Raw genomic sequence first — 19755 nt, 5'->3', positions numbered from 1 at the left:
TTTTATCTGCCAATTCTAAATACACGAATGATCACTGCTGATAACTAGAACAAGAGTATTACTCTCTCTGGTTGCTTCTCAAACATGCTGCTGCAGAAAACAATCATCCAATAAATCCACAAAAGTCTGACTAGTGTTTGAGTGACCAACCCACCAGTTCCAGTCAATATCTGGGAAATTAAAATCCTCCATTATAAGACATTCTGATTTACTGGCCCACTCTATTTCTCTGTATAATTGTTCATTGTACTCATTCGAGTCATTAGGCCTATAACACACTCCTATTCTTATTTTTGCTTTTGCAGTGCTTATGTCACACCAAACTGACTCAACAGTGCACTGTTCATCTATGTCAACTGGGTGCACTTCTGTGAAAGTAACTGCTTGATTCTGTCAACACACTGATCAGATTCTGGGCCATTACACGTTTTTATTTGTTTTTAGCTTTTGTTGAGGTTAATTTTTGTACATGGAATAAAGCTATGAATTCCAGACTTGTTTTTCAACTATTATTTAAGAATTTTTGGAATGTTAAGGATTTCAGAATGTTTAATTATTTCTCAACATTCTGAAAATTACAACACATTGCATGCACTCTCTCAAATGCAGGTGGCAATGAACGTGTTAACTTGTGCACCAATACATATGCCACCTTTCACTTTTGCATCAGACAATTTTGGAAACAGATTATATATGCTTGAAGAATATGCCTTGAGGACTCACTGCTTTGACTTGTTTGACCAGTCTGTGCTTGATTTGGAGTAGTGGAAGGAAGACTTGCTTTCTTGGAAATATTGGATTGTTTACATTATATGTGCCAAAATGAAACTCAGTTCTAGCAGACCACTCTCTTCTCCTGTAGTACTGATCTACTGCTCTGCTGTGCCAGAGGCAGGGAAAATAAGGGAACTTGGTGAAACTATCTTGCAGAACCAGAAGGACATACTTCTCAAATTCCAACAAAAGCAGATGTGGATCAAAAGTCAAAAATATACTGAAGGAATATTAAAATTCATATTTACATCACTCATAACCATTTTATTTGGTGCATGCCATGGGCCATCACTAGGTTAACTATTGGAACAAACTATCTAAACATCTTGAATAAACCTTTATCACTGTAGTTTAAGTGGTGGTTAACGGTTAGCAGATTATTTTAACCACCACTTAAACTAGCACTGTAGTTTAGGTGGTGGTTTATGGTTATTTGATTGGCTGTATTGTTATTTATAATTCATCTTCAAAGCCTTCATAGATCAGTTTTGTGTAAACTTAAGGAAGGGTTGGACAGGTAGTTGGAGGAAACTGGGTGGCCCCTCCCCCACTGTTTTAAGGCTCGATGCCAAAATAAACTTGACTTCATTGTCTTTATCAATTTTTCCTTATTACTAGAATTAAATTAAATTATTACTAAAGTTAAATTAAAGGAGACACTTTATACTGTTTAATGATGAAAGTTAAGTTTATTTTCTATATTTTAATTCCTATTACACTAATGGGAATTAAAAGATCTGAAGATAGGATTCTATAGTGAATCCAGCAGTGTTGCTACCTGCCGATGAGTCTTCATGATCTCATTTACCAAGTGTAAAAGGCATTGCAAACTCTAATTTGCATAATGCAGTGGTTGTTTGGCTATATTGTCAGGGTCCCAGGTGTCAAGTGATTTTGTGATCAAGTGACTTTGCCAATAGATTCATGCTCTTCCTTGACAAACTAAAATTGTTTCCTTGTTTTTTTTATAAAGAAATCTGTAATAAAGTAATTACTTTACTAGATTAGAATACAAAGTAACTTTCTTATCATTTTCATTTATTTTTTTCTGTTGATAATTATTACTAATTCTCTGCTGCTTGGTCACAAGGTGGCACTGCTCCTGTCCCCATGTGACAGGGCTGCTAACCTAGGTGTGAAAGAGTCTCCTTTCCAGGACAAAATGGAACAAATAGAATCTGAAGCCTGGAAAGATTAAACTGTGTTGGGCCAAAAACATGAGGTACCTAGTTCTCTTGCAACAAAACATCAGAGGATTGATATTCACTGAATCTATGCTTCAATATTTTTCATCTTTCACTCATTACAAGGCCAAACTAAGTAGAATATTCTCACCATTTCTAGTGCAAAACAGAATCCCTGAGGAATCGTAGTTTCCATTTCCCAGCGTCTCCCTGAGTATTTCTGGAGGCGAAGGGACTTCATCATTCTGTCAGATGAAGAACTAAAGCAAGAACTGCAAGATCAAGGAATCATCAGTGTCAGATGAATCAGGACAAAGCAAGAAGATATATTTGTTCTCACACAGAGCAGCATAATTCTTATTTCTGATAATCTGGATGGGGCACTAATGGTGATATTGTTGTACATGTTTGCAGTAATGATATTAAGAGTAGGAGATTTGAGGACTTACTTAATAAGTACAGGGCAGTGTTTGAAAAAAAGTCATGAAAAAACCATATAAAGGAGAAAAAGGTTTTTTTTTTTTTTTTTTTTTATAATAATAATAAGAAGAATAAGAAAGCCCTGTTAGAATTCAGGGGAATGGATCCCAAACACCTACACCATACCGATGTAGAGTCCCAACGTAATGCTGTGGCAAATCATTGAAGAACTTTTATTATATCTAAAACATATTGGTTTGTACAGAAGCATATAATTTAATCTCTCTAATAATACGCTTTTTGTCAATTAACGATGAAGAGACACAATTTGGCCGTAGTAGCCCTTGTGTCGTTAAACCGAACTACAACAACAACTTACTTAACAAGTACAAGGCAGTGTTGGCAAAAACGTCACGAGATAGGATTGAATTTGAAAGTGTGCAGGTCTGCTCAGACATGATAGGAGAGAGTATATGAGAGACTTGTCAATAAATTCGGCCCTGGAGAGAATGTGCAAGGCTCATGGGGTAGAATTTTTCTAAAATGGTCTGTGCTTGTTAACAGGAGAGATTGTTTTTTACAGGGATGGGATACACTTGAGTAGAAGGGGTGCAAGAATATTTGCTTATGCTTGTCAAGGCAGTGATAGGTGGGGTCAGAAGACTGCTAGCTTGGCTGATACATAGATGAATAGTTAGTATGAATCAGAGCTGTACTACTCAATATGTTCTATGTTGATAATAATATTAGTAAAATAATAAGAGGAGTTTACCTCAATATAGTGCATAGAACACTTCCTTATGATACCCTCCAGAAATTAAAACGAAAAAATCTACAACTTACCGTTACATTAGAGTAAGATATAAATAATTAAATAATCAATTTAACACAATTCAAATCAATTTAAAACAATTAAAAATGAAATTAACGCAATTAAAAGAATCTAACAAAAATATTCAAAACGATTTTCCTTCCTGAAGCTGACAATGCTTTTCGACCATATGTCGTGATCACAGGAATGAAAATTACCGAATCGGGTTAAACCTGATACTTAAATAGAGATTATTTGTCTTCGCGCATGCGCGTAAAGGTCCACGCATTGGAGATCAAATATGGCCGTCAAACATTAACAGAATTCTCGTGTAATTTTATTTCAACGGTTTCTGCAATTAATAGTCGCGTATAATTACGTTGAACGTTAAGTATTTTGGCCTCGTTAAATAAAAAAGTATGTTTTTCGTTAATGGCACGAAAGGCTAATTCTGACGCTGCTGAACTAGAAGCACGAACTGAGGCTTCGTGTTGATTTACACGAATATTAAGAGAAAATCGGGTCGAACCTTGATAAGACGAGTTGCAATCACCGCAAGAAATGTTGTATACCAGATCATTAATTTGTGTTGCGAACGCTGAAAGAACCGAGCGATTGTTCAGTATAGTGTGTAACTTCCGTATAGGTCTAGCTACAATTTTAAATTCGGTATCTTTAAAGAATCTGTTAAGCTGTTTGTGCCACTGTTCAACATATGGGACAGAAATAAAGTATTTTTTGATATTACTATTGTTGATTGGTGTAGTATTTTGTATCCTATCCTTAGCTTGTACCCTAATTCGGTTTATTGTGGTAATGGAATAACCCCTGTTTAAGAATCTGCTAGTTAATATTTGTATTTCTGAGTCCAAAGCAGAATCCGTCGTTGAATATTTATAGGCATTAAGAAATTGATTAAAGATAATCGATATTTTGTAGGTGAACTGGTGATAGCTGTTATAATGTAGAAGCATACGATGTTTGTAGGTTTTCGATAGATGCTAAATTGTATTTTATTCGTGTCCCGGGTAAGCGTGAAATTTAGAAAGTTTAATGACTTTGTATCCGTATCCTCCCTTTCCAATGTAAATTTGAGTCTAGAATGAATATTATTAAACGAATGTAAAATGTCTTGGATAGTATTACTATCGGTAATAACTAGAACATCGTCTAAATACCTCCCATAGTATGTGATACGGGTTCGAAAAGGTGTCAAATGTATCTGCTCAAATGTTGAGAGATAAATCTCTGACATTAAGCCACGGCTCAAACCCATTGGTAATCCAAAAATTTGTTTGTACACCTTGTCTCGAAAGGTGATGTAGTTGGCCTCAACTAACAGTTTAATTAAGTGAAAAATTTCCTTAATAGGTAGCTTCGTATGATTAATCGGTGTCGAGTTTTTATTTAACATATCCCAAGTAATATCTAATGTGTATTCAACGTTTACATTCGTATATAATGAGGTAACATCTAGTGAGAATAAACTGTCATTGTCGCTGAGTCTACAGTCTTTAAGCTTATTAAATAATGTATCATAGTTCTTAATCCCAAATTGTATTACCTGTCTAAAGGGTTTTATAATGTTATATACATGTGTGGCTAAGGAATGGAAATGCCGAGTTCCTGTAGGAAACAATAGGTCGAATAGGAAACCCCGTCTTGTGTAATTTTACCTGACCGAAAAGTGCAGGAATATTGTATGTTCTGGACTTCAATTCCTTTAAGTGAACCATAGTAATGTAGTCGTTTTTTCGATACGTGGTTAACGTTTTATTGTATTGATTGACCAAATTGGTAAACAGTGCTGGGTCTACTTCATGATAAGTGGAGGTATCTGACACAACTGAATCTAACTTATTAATATAATCATGTTTATCTAGTATTACCACCGTATCTCCTTTATCTGCCCTCTGTATAATAATGTCCTTATTTCCCCGAAGTTCTCGTAAAGCTGAACTGTCATGTGTATTCAATTTAGGAAGTCGTGTTTCTTTTATGTTATTCACTACTTGGTTAACTTGTTGAATAAATACATCTTTTTGTGGAACATTACGAAGTCCAAATTCAATTTCAGTTACGCATTGTTTTTTAGGCAGTTTTCGAGGTGTTAAATTATAATTTAGTCCTTTGGATAAAAGCGAAATCTGGTCCTGTGATAGTGTACACGAGGAAAGATTTATAACCTGTTGATATGTCGGTTCGTTGGATACTGGGTGAGGGGGTGTTCGTGCACTAGCTGACATATTCTGTGGTAGCACGTTGTATGTCTGTGGGGGGGGGGAGGTCACCCAACTCGTATGAACTCGGTCGCAAGCCCGCAACAATGTGTTAGAATTCGGATGAACGTGTCTTGACCTATCCGATAATGTTTGCAACTTATTAACGCGTCTGTTTTTTATTTCTGAAGACTGTGCTTCCCGTCGCAAATCTACGGAGGTCTTCAATACAGACCAATCGTTCAGATGTAGATAATTTTTTAATTTATTGCGAAGCTTCCTAACCTGAGAAAGGTATTTGTGTTTATTCGAATATCGAGATTTTAAGACAAGCTTAACAATATTACGCGATGTCGCCAGTGTTAGTTGTTTTATGTCTGAAATTTTTTGATTTAAATTTACCCTGGCAAACTTCGGAACGATGTTGTTTTGAAGGCAATATTTTAAAAAAGAAATATGGTAACTTTGGGCCGAGTACCTTAGTGTAGATTTAATGTAATTTTGTACCAAGCCATTCAAAAAATCTCCCATAGTTGTGTATATCGATTGTGTACTGCTGGAGAGTCAGGAAGTGAATGAAATAGTCAATAAGAGTTTAAAAATTAATTAGATAGTATGAATCAGAGCTGTACTACTCAATATGTTCTACGTTGATAATAATAGTAAAATAATAAGAGGAGTTTACCTCAATATAGTGCGTAGAACACTTCCTTATGATACCCTCCAGAAATTAAAACGAAAAAAACCGACAACTTACCGGTACATTAGAGTAAGATATAAATAATTAAATAATCAATTTAACACAATTCAATCAATTTAAAACAATTAAAAATCAAATTAACGCAATTAAAAGAATCTAACGAAAATATTCAAAACGATTTTCCTTCCTGAAGCTGACAATGCTTTTCGACCGTATGTCGTGATCACAGGAATGAAAATTACCGAATCGGGTTAAACCTGATACTTAAATAGAGATTATTTGTCTTCGCGCATGCGCGTAAAGGTCCACGCATCGGAGATCAAATATGGCCGTCGAACATTAACAGAATTCTCGTGTAATTTTATTTCAACGGTTTCTGCAATTAATAGTCGTGTATAATTACGTTGAACTTTAAGTATTTTGGCCTCGTTAAATAAAAAAGTATGTTTTTCGTTAATGGCATGAAAGGCTAATTCTGATGCTGCTGAACGAGAAGCACGAACTGAGGCTTCATGTTGATTTACACGAATATTAAGAGAAAATCGGGTCGAACCTTGATAAGACGAGAGAACCTTGATAATTGAATACACATGACAGTTCAGCTTTACGAGAACTTCGGGGAAATAAGGACATTATTATACAGAGGGCAGATAAAGGAGATACGGTGGTAATACTAGATAAACATGATTATATTAATAAGTTAGATTCAATTGTGTCAGATACCTCCACTTATTGTGAAGTAGACCCAACACTGTTTACCAATTTGGTCAATCAATACAATAAAACGTTAACCACGTATCGAAAAAACGACTACATTACTATGGTTCACTTAAAGGAATTGAAGTCCAGAACATACAATATTCCTGCACTTTTCGGTCAGGTAAAATTACACAAGACGGGGTTTCCTATTCGACCTATTGTTTCCTACAGGAACTCGGCATTTCCATTCCTTAGCCACACATGTATATAACATTATAAAACCCTTTAGACAGGTAATACAATTTGGGATTAAGAACTATGATACATTATTTAATAAGCTTAAAGACTGTAGACTCAGCGACAATGACAGTTTATTCTCACTAGATGTTACCTCATTATATACGAATGTAAACGTTGAATACACATTAGATATTACTTGGGATATGTTAAATAAAAACTCGACACCGATTAATCATACGAAGCTACCTATTAAGGAAATTTTTCACTTAATTAAACTGTTAGTTGAGGCCAACTACATCACCTTTCGAGACAAGGTGTACAAACAAATTTTTGGATTACCAATGGGTTTGAGCCGTGGCTTAATGTCAGAGATTTATCTCTCAACATTTGAGCAGATACATTTGACACCTTTTCGAACCCGTATCACATACTATGGGAGGTATTTAGATAATGTTCTAGTTATTACCAATAGTAATACTATCGAAGACATTTTGCATTCGTTTAATAGTATTCATTCTAGACTCGAATTTACATTGGAAAGGGAGGATACGGATACAAAGTCATTAAACTTTCTAAATTTCACGCTTACCCGGGACTCGAATAAAATACAATTTAGCATCTATCGAAAACCTACAAACACCGGTATGCTTCTACATTATAATAGCTATCACCCGTTCACCTACAAAAGATCGATTATCTTTAATCAATTTCTTAATGCCTATAAATATTCAACGACGGATTCTGCTTTGGACTCAGAAATACAAATATTAACTAGCAGATTCTTAAACAGGGGTTATTCCATTACCACAATAAACCGAATTAGGATACAAGCTAAGGATAGGATACAAAATACTACACCAATCAACAATAGTAATATCAAAAAATACTTTATTTCTGTCCATATGTTGAACAGTGGCACAAACAGCTTAACAGATTCTTTAAAGATACCGAATTTAAAATTGTAGCTAGCTAGACCTATACGGAAGTTACACACTATACTGAACAATCGCTCGGTTCTTTCAGCGTTCGCAACACAAATTAATGATCTGGTATACAACATTCCTTGCGGTGATTGCGACTTGTCTTATCAAGGTTCGACTCGATTTTCTCTTAATATTCATGTAAATCAACATGAAGCCTCAGTTCGTGCTTCTCGTTCAGCAGTGTCAGAATTAGCCTTTCATGCCATTAACGAAAAACATACTTTTTTATTTAACGAGGCCAAAATACTTAACGTTCAATGTAATTATACGCGACTATTAATTGCAGAAACCGTTGAAATAAAATTACACGAGAATTCTGTTAATGTTCGACGGCCATATTTGATCTCCGATGCGTGGACCTTTACGCGCATGCGCAAAGACAATTAATCTCTATTTAAGTATCAGGTTTAACCCGATTCGGTAATTTTCATTCCTGTGATCACGACATATGGTCGAAAAGCATTGTCAGCTTCAGGAAGGAAAATCGTTTTGAATATTTTCGTTAGATTCTTTTAATTGCGTTAATTTGATTTTTAATTGTTTTAAATTGATTTGAATTGTGTTAAATTGATTATTTAATTATTTATATCTTACTCTAATGTACTGGTAAGTTGTCGGTTTTTTTCGTTTTAATTTCTGGAGGGTATCATAAGGAAGTGTTCTACGCACTATATTGAGGTAAACTCCTCTTATTATTTTACTAATAGATGAATAGTTTAACTAGACCCACAGGCAGAGGTGAAAGTGATTCTTGCTACTATTGGTATATGCAACAGCCTAGAAAGCAAGGTGTCGGGGAGCAAGCGAGGGTAGTTTTTTAAAAGATTTAGCCAATTTTGGCATGCACCCTTAAAAAGGTTTGCCACCCCTGAATTAGTCTGCAATCAAGTCACAAGAGGAGGTCAGGCAAACTAAGGCAGCAAATGATAAATCTCTGGCAAAGAATGCAAAGAAATGCAGCAAAGTCTTCTATGCTTATATTAACAGGAGAAGGAAGGGATTGAATCACTTTGGGCCACTTGATGTGAATGGATTAACTGCTCAGGTTGCTGACAAATTGAATAGGTATTTCACATTTACATTCACACATGAGAAAGTCTTTGGGAGGGATGCCAAAACTTTATCAAACTCTAACAGGGAGCTAAATGACTTTGTGATAACTGAAAGGAAAGTGGAAGAGAAATTGTTGAAGATGAACATTAAAAACATACCTGGAGTGGATGGAATCTATCCACTTTATATTAGGGGAGGCAGCAATGGAGGTAAACAAACCCTTAGCCATAATTATGAGGGCATCCTTGGATTCAGGGATAGGTCGCTGTGGACTGGAGATCTGCAAATGTGTCATCAATTCATAATGGGGGATCAAAAGGTGACTAGTAGTAGAGACATGTGCTGCAAGAAAGCAAGCTTATGTGGTATCAGCCAAAAAAAAAACCCTATTTCACACATTCATTCCTTCTAAAAGTTTGTCCAGTTCCTCGTTGAATATTAAGGTATCAGCTTCCACAACAACAGGTGAAAGTTTGTTCCAGCAATCAACTACCCGCTGGCTAAAGGCAGATTTCTGCACATCATGTCGTGGATGTAGATGGTTTGAAATAATGCAAGGAATAACTAGACAAATTCTGTCTGTCTGTCTCCCGGACTACCAACAGTGAACAAAGTAGGTTATCTTAAGTTTCAAGTTAAAACTTACATTCCAAACCTCTTACATATTACAAGTTCTGGAAGTTTGGGCACTCGTAGACAATCTGCACAATAGCAGTTCTGTGTAGCAGCTCATGTGGATCCATTACACATACCCATATCCACTGTATAGCCACAACACCTAATTGTAAAATTAGGTGTTTGCAAGCATTACTTACAGATGGCATAGTGATATTTCTTCTAGTGCCTCTATACAATGTTTACACTGGATTTATTACTGTTTATCATTGTTCATTTTAGTATTGTAGTTCATTTAAATGTATGTTTCCAATCTAAAAATATTTTAGATTGGAAACACATTTATAAACAAATATATAGATTACTACTTATGGGATTAGGGATCCATCCCTTCTCTGAGAAATATTCTTAGCATATTTGGGAAGGCTGCAGCTTTATTAAACAGAAAGTGATATTCTTTGTGGTTCTTTTTGTAATATGAGTTTGCCTTACACGAGAATGGGAATTGAGTTTGCTTAACATGTATGGGAATTATTTCTGGGATTTTTTAGATATGGTAGCTGAATCTGGATCAGCACTACAGTTCTACCTTATTGTTGTCTGTGGCGCCCTGAATATGCCATAATATATAAATATACTTAATTTCAAAAACGTTTTTGATACTGTTCCATACAAAAGACCTGTAAAAATTAGTGGCATTAGGTGCAAGTTACTGCTATGGATAAAGAGCTGGTTGAGTGGAAGAAAACAGAGTGATTATCAGTGGGTACTGCTTTTCTTGGACCAATTATTGGAGTCTCCTAAGCTTCATTGCTGGGCCTGTTGTTGTTTTCAGTATTTATTAATGATATTGATGACGGCATATTAGGCTTAAGTCTAAGTTTAGTAAGTTATTCACAAAGGTACAAATCAAAGTAATCATGTGGAAAAAGCAGGTTTATACATGAAGCAAATGCCATTATATATACCAAAATTAACACATTCCAATGTTCCCCTGGAGCAAATGAAAGAAGTAAGTTTATGCCAAGAGATAGGTTAGTAATATAGAAGCAGATAAGGGAGATATATGAATCTCCCTTACCTCCCTTAATAAAAATGAATATATTAAGAAAATTAACAAAATTTTGGACAATAAAGATACTTTTTTTTTTTTTTTATGAGAACCCCCAAACACGAAAGGTATCAAAACCTATAGTACTTAGTACCGTGCATGGGTTGAAGGAGAAGTGTGGGGAGAGGGGAGGGGGGGGATGCCAGAAACTTGGCTCTAGAGACTAAACATGGGTTTCACCACTTCAAGCCTCCAATAAGGAAAGTGGTGGTATTTCACCGGTTGATGAAAGTCATCTACCACCTGATATTTATGTCATTGATAATACCTATTCATTAACTAGTATATAAAATAAAGTAGTTAATTACCTCAGATTACTTAGAAGTGAAAACGAGATATAGTTACATACTTTACAATACATTGGAATAAGAAATACAGTCAGTCCTTGTATAACACGTGTTTACACTACACTAATTCGATCATACACGATTTATAAATAGGGGAACGATATCTTATATAACACAAACCGAATTCGCTTATGCACGATTTGCCTCTGTGTTTACAAGAAATGGCAGTAGAATGCAGAATCACCCCAACCGAATGCAACACGATAGGAATGAAGAGAAGATTCTGAAAATGTATTTGTTTTTTATATCAGTGAAGGGGAAACACATTTCACCATAATAACGTAAAAACCAACACAATTCCAGCTATCGGTATAATTGCAAATGCAATTAGATCGAGTTTACTAACATTTTATAACAGATTTCACTAGCAGAAACGCAACTGGAAATTGTTTTTATTCTTTTATGGTAGTAACCCCCTAGAAATGTGCTTTAGTAAAATGTGAGGTGTTAATAGTGTATCTCTGCCTTTACAGTGTTGTTTATTCAGTTGCTACATGCGCGCAGCTTTGTTTATGTGTATCAAGCGTGCCGCCTCGTTTTGTAATTGTGCTTTATTCCCTAAAAATTAAAAGGTGTGAAAAGGAAGCGTCCTGGTGAAGACACTGCAGATTCAGAGAGAGAAAAAGAAAAGCAATATTGATAAACAGAGGCAGACTGGGTCAAAAATTCTTACCCGGGAAAATTTATAGTGGCCTCATACTATGTTTTATGGCCAAAATGAGACCGGCCTCCAAGGTTTCCCTGGTTTTATGGCCAGTCCGCCTCTGTCAATAGAGAAAAAATATGAAATTGTGAAACGCTTTGAGCGAAATAAAAGGCCATATGATATTGCACGTGCTGCAGACCTAAATGAGGCAACGCTGAGAATTACAAAGAATGCAGAGAAAATAAAAATAACTTTCATAGCAGGAACAACTCAAAGTGTAATTAAAATCCATTAGATTAAGACGCAAAGAATTGGAACAGATGGAACAGCTGCCATCTGTTTGGATAGAAAATCAAACAAAAAACAAGTTTGCTCACGATAGAAGCAAAAGCATTAGCAATATTTTATTACGTAATAGTCGTAATAAAATACGTATTTTATTTAGATTATATATTGTGTTTGGTAATGTTTTGGTTACAAATGTGCGTTCAATCTTGGGTTGTTGGCACCTAACCCTATTTTTCCCATAGGGCCTGTTGTTTATATTGCATGATTTTTCATTGCACAAGGGTTTCCAAGAACACAACTATCATGCTATACGAGGACTGACTGTAATATTATGCTATACATTTTTGCCACAATTAAGCTATATAAGCCAGGACAACCAGTAGTATCATTCAAGCATTGGGTCTTCGGAAATTTATTGTCCTTTTTAGTGAGGATCATTTTTAGTTATATTCACTAAAAAGGACAATTTTAGAGATGTAAATTTATTCTCAAACACAAGTAAAATTTACGATTTAATCAGTAAAGTAAATATTTCTCATAATGGTATTATGGCTTCATTTGATGTAGTTTCTTTGCATATAAATGTGGACATAGAATATACAATAGATAAACTACAAGACCTGCTCATACAGGACAATACTTTTAAATGCTGCATAGCATCTCTTTTCGGCTCCTCCGTAGCCAGGTGGGCAGGAGCGGCAGCGCGTAGCACACGCTTCTTGATTAGACCGGGGTTCGAGCCTGTGACCACCAAATACGGAGGATGCGGAAAGGTCAGGGAATAACCACCGCATATCCTCGGAGCAATATGGCCTTAGTTGCTAATGCTCCTAAAAACCAAACAACAACAACAGCATCTCTTTACATAACAGCAAATATTTTAGATTGGAAACATACATTTATAAACAGATATATGGATTACTACCTATTGGATTGGGGATTTCCACCCCTTCTCCGAGAAATATTCTTAGCAACTATTAAAGAACATATTCTGAATCCCTCTTCTAATATCAAATTATTTATTCACTGTGTAGATGTTCAACAATATCAATGGACCATCAATACTAACTCAGCCTATAGTAAACTAAAATATACTCTAGTACGGGAAAAGGACAAAAGTATCAATTTTTTTAAACTTTATTTAAAATTAAGTTTTTAAACTTAATTTTAAACTTAAGTATTTATAAATACATATTTACAGTAACCAACTAAAAACTCATATTTACAGAAAAAATACTCTTACAGGTAACTTTTTGCACTTTTATTCACATCATCCATACAGCATTGACAAATCTGTTTTATATACACAGATCTACAATGCTATGAAATATTGGTTCAAGGATGAAGATCTTGAAACTGAATTACTGTATCCAATTAAGGCCTTTTCTAAGAGAAAATATCCTCTTCAATTAATACATGATACTATATCAGAAGTAAAAATTAAATTATCAAACCCTTTAATAACTAAGCAATCATTTACAAGAAACATTATCAAATTCATTCTGTCAATTGGCTCATTGTCTTAAAAGCATATTTTATATCACTGAAATTGTATTAATCTTCTCTTCACATAATAAACTCCAGTGTCTATAAACAGCATATTCCAGTGTCTGTAAACAGACATTCAAGTAGAGTATTAAAGGCATCAATAATATATCTTATTCCATGCCAGCAAAATCATAGTCCCTGTTATATTGGCAGCATTTGGATCCACAATCAACAAACGCTAGAGTATATTATCACTAAACCAATCTGAATATTATTATTCAATTATGGAACTCAGCCAGCACATTTGGTTATCTTCCCCATGTTCCTTTAATTGGTTCTGCAATAATCTTCATTAAGTTGAATTCTGTCTACAAATCACTCACGTACGAAGCCATACCTGTTGAATAGTTGGTTTTGGCAAATATCAGGAATTAACATACTTAATATAAAGCACTCAGCAAAACCATTGCAAATATGACAGTTTAAACACATTAAAATTTCAGATTGTATACTCGAGATGCATCATAGCGATTAGCCTCAATTTTAAAACTACAGCTCTTCTCCACAGTATTGCAAACCAATTGACAATGTGTTAACAAGACCACTTAATAATAATAGCAATAAGAGCTTAATTGACGGTACTCGCCCCAATTTGATCTGCGTAGTTACATGGTATTGAAGTTTAAAATAAGTTAAAATAAATAAAGATGGAATTGTTAAAAACCTGTAATTAAAATTTGTTCAAGGAAGAAGTGCACTAAATCTCATAAGGGATGATATAATTTTAACCAAAAAGGTGGATAGGTTGGCAAAAGCGGATTTTCTGAAAGAAACTAATGTAACGTCCTTTCACCATGTTCCGCATTACTAAATTACACAAACTTGGCCATCCCCTACGGCCAATAGTTTCTTTCAGCAAATCCGCTTCTGCCAACCTATCCACCTTTTTGGTTAAAATTATATCACCCCTTATGAGATTTTCAAAATTTAGATTTAGCAACACCAATCAAGCTTTTGAATATATAAACACCACCATAATTTCTGGGGAAGACATCCTAGCCTCCTTCGATGTTGTTTCTTTATACGCTTATGTACATTTACCCTTTACATTACAATCCTTACGTGAACTCCTAATGACAGACAACACTTTAGCTAAAAGCACTTTCCTTAACATCAACAGCATTTTAGAACTCACCTCGATATTACTCGAAGCTAGGCACTTCTGTTTTCAAGAGCAAATATTTGGTCTCCCCATGGGATTAGGAATTTCAGCTCCCTTATCAGAAATCTACTTAGCCATGATCAGAAACCAAGTACAACCTTTTCCTTTGGGTATTAAGCTCTCCATGTGGTATGCAGACGACGTGTTATTAATAGGAAACAGTGCCACCATTGATAATCTTTTTATTAAATTCAATACAATAACACAAAAAATTAAAATATACCCTTGAAATAAAAACTGACAATAAAATCAACTTCCTTAACCTCACAATATATAAAATGGGCACCAGGCTAGGAACCAAAATTTATAGAAAATACACACACAGGAAAATGTGATACATTTTCAATATCACCACTCAGTACAAAAAAAGCCCGTTCTCTATAATCACATTTACAACGGCATTAAGTTTAGTTCTTCACAGGACGATTTATTCATGAACTACAATATCTTACAAAGAAATTCATAGCTAGGAAATACCCTTCACATCTAATTCAACACACAATTTCTGTTGCAAGGAATAATATCAATAACCCACATAATCATAGCACCAACCAGAACAACAAACAAAACACACGCATTGTCCTCCCCTATCACAGCAGACTTGCCAGACAGCTTCGCCAAGTGTTTGCCAATACAGACATAACGTTAATATTTTATTCGTATAATAAATTAGGGACCATGTTTAATACATATAAAGAGACACACGAATATCCAATAAGTGACACGAACAACGTTAAATATTTAATTAAATGTCAATCTGGTTGTAACGCATGCTACATCGGGAGCATACCGCAAAATATGGCATCCCCAAAACTTCCAATACATGTGCTTGTTACCACCATAATATCTTCAGAACTAATCAAGTCAGCACCGAACTTGCACAACACATGCACTCTCACAACCACAATCCCCTAATCGATTCAGCCATCGCAATTATTAAATTAGGATCTAGTTACAAAATCTTCCAACATGAGGCGCTTGTCATAGAATGGTGTCACCATAACACTAAATTTAACGTTCTAAACACGAAACTTCCAACCAACCTTTCACCGGTCTGAAACCTTACGCACGTAAAGGTCCCGGATGTCTTGAAATGCATTATGGGAACATTGGAATTCTTTAATTACATAATTGCTTTTCTCCTATCATTGCCAACCGAAGACATTTTTCCCGAAAGTTGCTGGTTGTGACTATTGGCTTCACCTTGTTCTCATATTAATATTTTATAAATGACAGCCAGGGACAAAGTAGTGTACTTCTTCCTTGAGCAAATTTTAATTACAGTTTTTTAACAATTTCATCTTTATTTATTTTAACTTATTTTAAACTTCATTTCCACTTCCATAAATTAAACTCTTATTGCTATTATTATTATTAAGTTGATTACATAACGGTACATTAAGAAGCTCTATAAATCAGCTAAGTGTTAACAAGTCCAATATCAGTGCTGGTTGTTTTGCTCCATACTCTAAAGGTTCAAATGTTATTTCATCATTTATACATGACAAATCAAGGAAAGGAAGGCAGTTTTCCCCCCAGGGGATTCAAAAGCTAAGTTTTAATTATTTCATGTAATTTTAGTTTCTTCGCTATTTATAACAAACCAGGAGGTGAGTTTAATAAAATACAAATAAAATACAAATTATCAAGTGACACTGAAAGATATGACAAGTAATTAATTTGTAATAAAGTTACTTTTGGAGCAAGAAATGCTAAAGAAGTTGAAATGACATTGGCAAAAAGAGTAAAAAGCAATAATAAAGAATTTTTTTTGTAGATGTGAACACTAGAAGGAAGGGGCTGAACTTTATTAGTCCACTACAGGATAGCTGTAGTGACATTATTACTCCATGCTTCTTATATCCCATCAGAAGCATTATTGCTCCATGCTTCTGATGGGATATAGTCTTCTTTGATATTGGGATCACTGATCAAAATATAAATATACTAGAATAAGTTGAAGAAACACATTGAAAGAAGTTAAAACATATGAAGAAAACATAACACAAAAACATTAAGTTAAAAATTCCTTATGTCCCCCACAAATTGCATTTAATAACATGTAGTCCACCTTTTCCATTATATTTATATGTTATTTATGGTGTCTGGGTACTTTTCGTAGGACAATATATATCCTAGACAGAAACACAGAGTGATATTTAAAATGTGTAAGTAAAGGGAACAAAATATGTAGGAATGGCAAATCCATTCAGTGAACACCACATTACATTATAATAATGAGTTTAAGGGCACATCTGAAAGTATACCAGAGCTTTCAGAGAATCTTTTCTCCATTGCAGCTGGATTTGTGAACTTAAACATGAAAAGATAAATGATTGAATATAATTAAATAAAATAAAATATGTTGGAATAATGAAAGATTTTGTCTGCTGGAACCCCATTTTGCCAGAATCATATGGCACTGGCATCTGTAAAAAAAAAGGACATTGCATTTCAATAACTTCTAGTTTTAAAGGCTGTAGTAATATTCTCTGTAAACCACTGTCAATCACTTTCGTTTGAAGTACTTACCCAAAGTAAGGACTATAAACAAAATAATGACACAGTGAAGACTAAAGGCAAAACAGTAATAATGAAGGTCTTACAACTGATAGTGGCAGGCAGCTCCCTCTTAATGAAAAATTATTCAGAATTGGGATCAACAGCCTAGACAGTTTTTGAGGAAAAAAAAATAATAAAAATACACGAAAGTCTTTAGAGGCTAGTATATGTGTTATTTTTTCATGATTCATTTTCCGCCTTCCCCATGTATAAAAGTTGACATTTTTTTTCTCCTTTCCTCACCACCAAACTTGTTTTTTCAGTAATATTTTCTGTGTTGGTTATTTTGGAATAATAAGATCTGTTTCTGTATGGGTATGTATTTTGTAGTCCCCCCCCCCATTTTCTGCTAAGCTGTTCAGTATGTTTCAGGGAAACTTGTATTTGTAATGACCATTTTGGCATTTTTTTTAGTAAAGTGTTTTGGAAGGTTAACAACTGGACAGCTTTTGACCTCTTAATTAAAAATAATGAAAGCTTAACTAGAATAGTGCTCAAATATGTTCTGCCACAGTTCAGACTCTAAATATCTCCACAAGAGAGTTTCTTGTAATATTTATGTTTACACTATATTTTATTTTTAGGTTGGGTTGCTTGATATGGAACTGAATCAGCAAACTAAGGTTCTCTTTGCTGCTGTTATAGGACTTGCCCTTGTAATGATGCTATTGAAGGTAAGCAAAAGTGGTATACATTTGTGTGCTGGCATGCACGTGTAGCAAATCACTATGTAATTAAAATAGTATTGATCATTAAATGGTAGGCATTATGATGGGTATTAAACATCACTAATACAGCTTAAGGCCAAATCCGGAAAAAAAAAGTAAAAAAGTAAAATGTTTCAAAAAATCATAGATATGAAAATTGCACTTTGTATTGTTGGAACATACACAAGTGGACAGAGAATCTCTCAGAAAGTTTCCTGTGAATACTTCTGGCTGTCAGTATGGGTTCTATGAGTCATATGGAAGATGTGAAGTTGCTAGAATTTTCGTCATGATATTAGACAGTTAGATGTTGCTAGAGAAAGACAGTCGGCTGATACACAAGCAGCAACAGAATATAGTGCAACATTTGAAAAGATTGTATCTGACTATGACCTTACAGCCAATAAAATTTTTATAATGCTGATGAAACAGCAGTTTACTGGAAGTGTTTGGTCACAAAAACTGGCTGGAAACCAAGAATGAAATGCAACAGGGTTTAAGCTTAAGGAAAAAGTAACCGTTCTTATGTATGCTAATGCTTTAGGTCAGCATAAAATTAAGCTTTTGGTGATTGGTAAATTTCAGTGCTCACAGGCCTTTAAAGGAATTGTGCACTTACATGTGACCTATAAAGCCCAAAAGAATGCTTGGATGGACAAAGATATATTTTGCAATTGGTTTGTTCATGATTTTATTCCATCAGTTTGTAAGAACTTGAGAAAATTGGAGAAGCCTGCAAATACAAAGGACCTGCTACTTCTCGACAACTGTAGGGCCCACCTGCATGAATCAAAATTAGTGTCTGATTACAGAAATATTTTTGCATGTTACTTGCCACCAAACACAATACCATTAATTTAACCCATGGATCAAGGAGTCATTAGGAACTTTAAATGTCACTATAAAATGTGTCACTATATGATGAGAGCCTTGTCGATCAATTCGGCCCTAGAAAGATTGTGCAAGGCTCAAGGGGTAGAATATATTTCAGCCTGGACTGTACTTGTTAACAGGAGAGACTGCTTCTACAGGGATGGGATACCCTTAAAAAAAAGGGTGCAAGAATATTTGTTGATGCTATCGAGGCAGTGTTAGGTGGGTCGGAAAACTGCTAGCTTGGGGGGGGATACAAGGACTAATAGATTAACAGTAGCCACTGACAGAGGTGAAAGTGATTCTTGCACTGCTTCTATTGGAATGAGCAGCAGCATGGAAAACAAGATGCAGGATATTTCAGAGACTGCTGGGAGTCATTGCGGTACAAGTAAACACATGGGTTGTGTTAGGGTAACTAAGAATAGGAACAAGTGCACGTATACTTGTGTGAACACCAATGCTAGAAGTTTGGTAAATAAATTTTATGAATTTGAGCTATTGCTCAAAGCATCAAAGGCGGATATTGTTGGGATATTAGAGATGTGGTGTCACACAGATGTAAGGAATGCAGAACTGGAATTTGGGGAGTACAATGTGTACAGAAAGGATAGACAGGAGAGGAAGGGAGGAGGGGTTATGCTATTAGTTAAGAAACGCATAAAATCCAAGGAAGTAAAGCCGGTCTACATCGCTGGATGGTGCAGTGTCGAGTCAGTTTGGTGTGACATAAGCATTGGGAGATCAAAATTGAGAGTAGGAGTGTGCTATAGGCCTAATGACTGATGAGTATAATAAGAAACTGTACAGGGA

The 19755-nt window shown here is 35.0% G+C and overlaps 1 protein-coding gene across 1 annotated transcript in view; it reads left to right on the top strand.

Moving 5' to 3' along the window:
* Positions 1-19755, top strand: part of LOC150089919 (putative phospholipid-transporting ATPase IIA) — a 359368-nt gene that overhangs the window by 105612 nt on the left and 234001 nt on the right. The window contains exon 9 of the mRNA XM_090368898.1: positions 17947-18036. Coding sequence (XP_090225024.1) covers positions 17947-18036 — 90 coding nt within the window. The remainder of the gene's footprint in view (positions 1-17946; positions 18037-19755) is intronic.

Source organism: Mastigoproctus giganteus, chromosome 2, assembly GCF_048544385.1.
Source record: "Mastigoproctus giganteus isolate SK-2022 chromosome 2, ASM4854438v1, whole genome shotgun sequence".
NCBI lineage: Eukaryota > Metazoa > Arthropoda > Arachnida > Uropygi > Thelyphonidae > Mastigoproctus > Mastigoproctus giganteus.
This window is presented reverse-complemented; position numbering and strand designations above follow the sequence as displayed.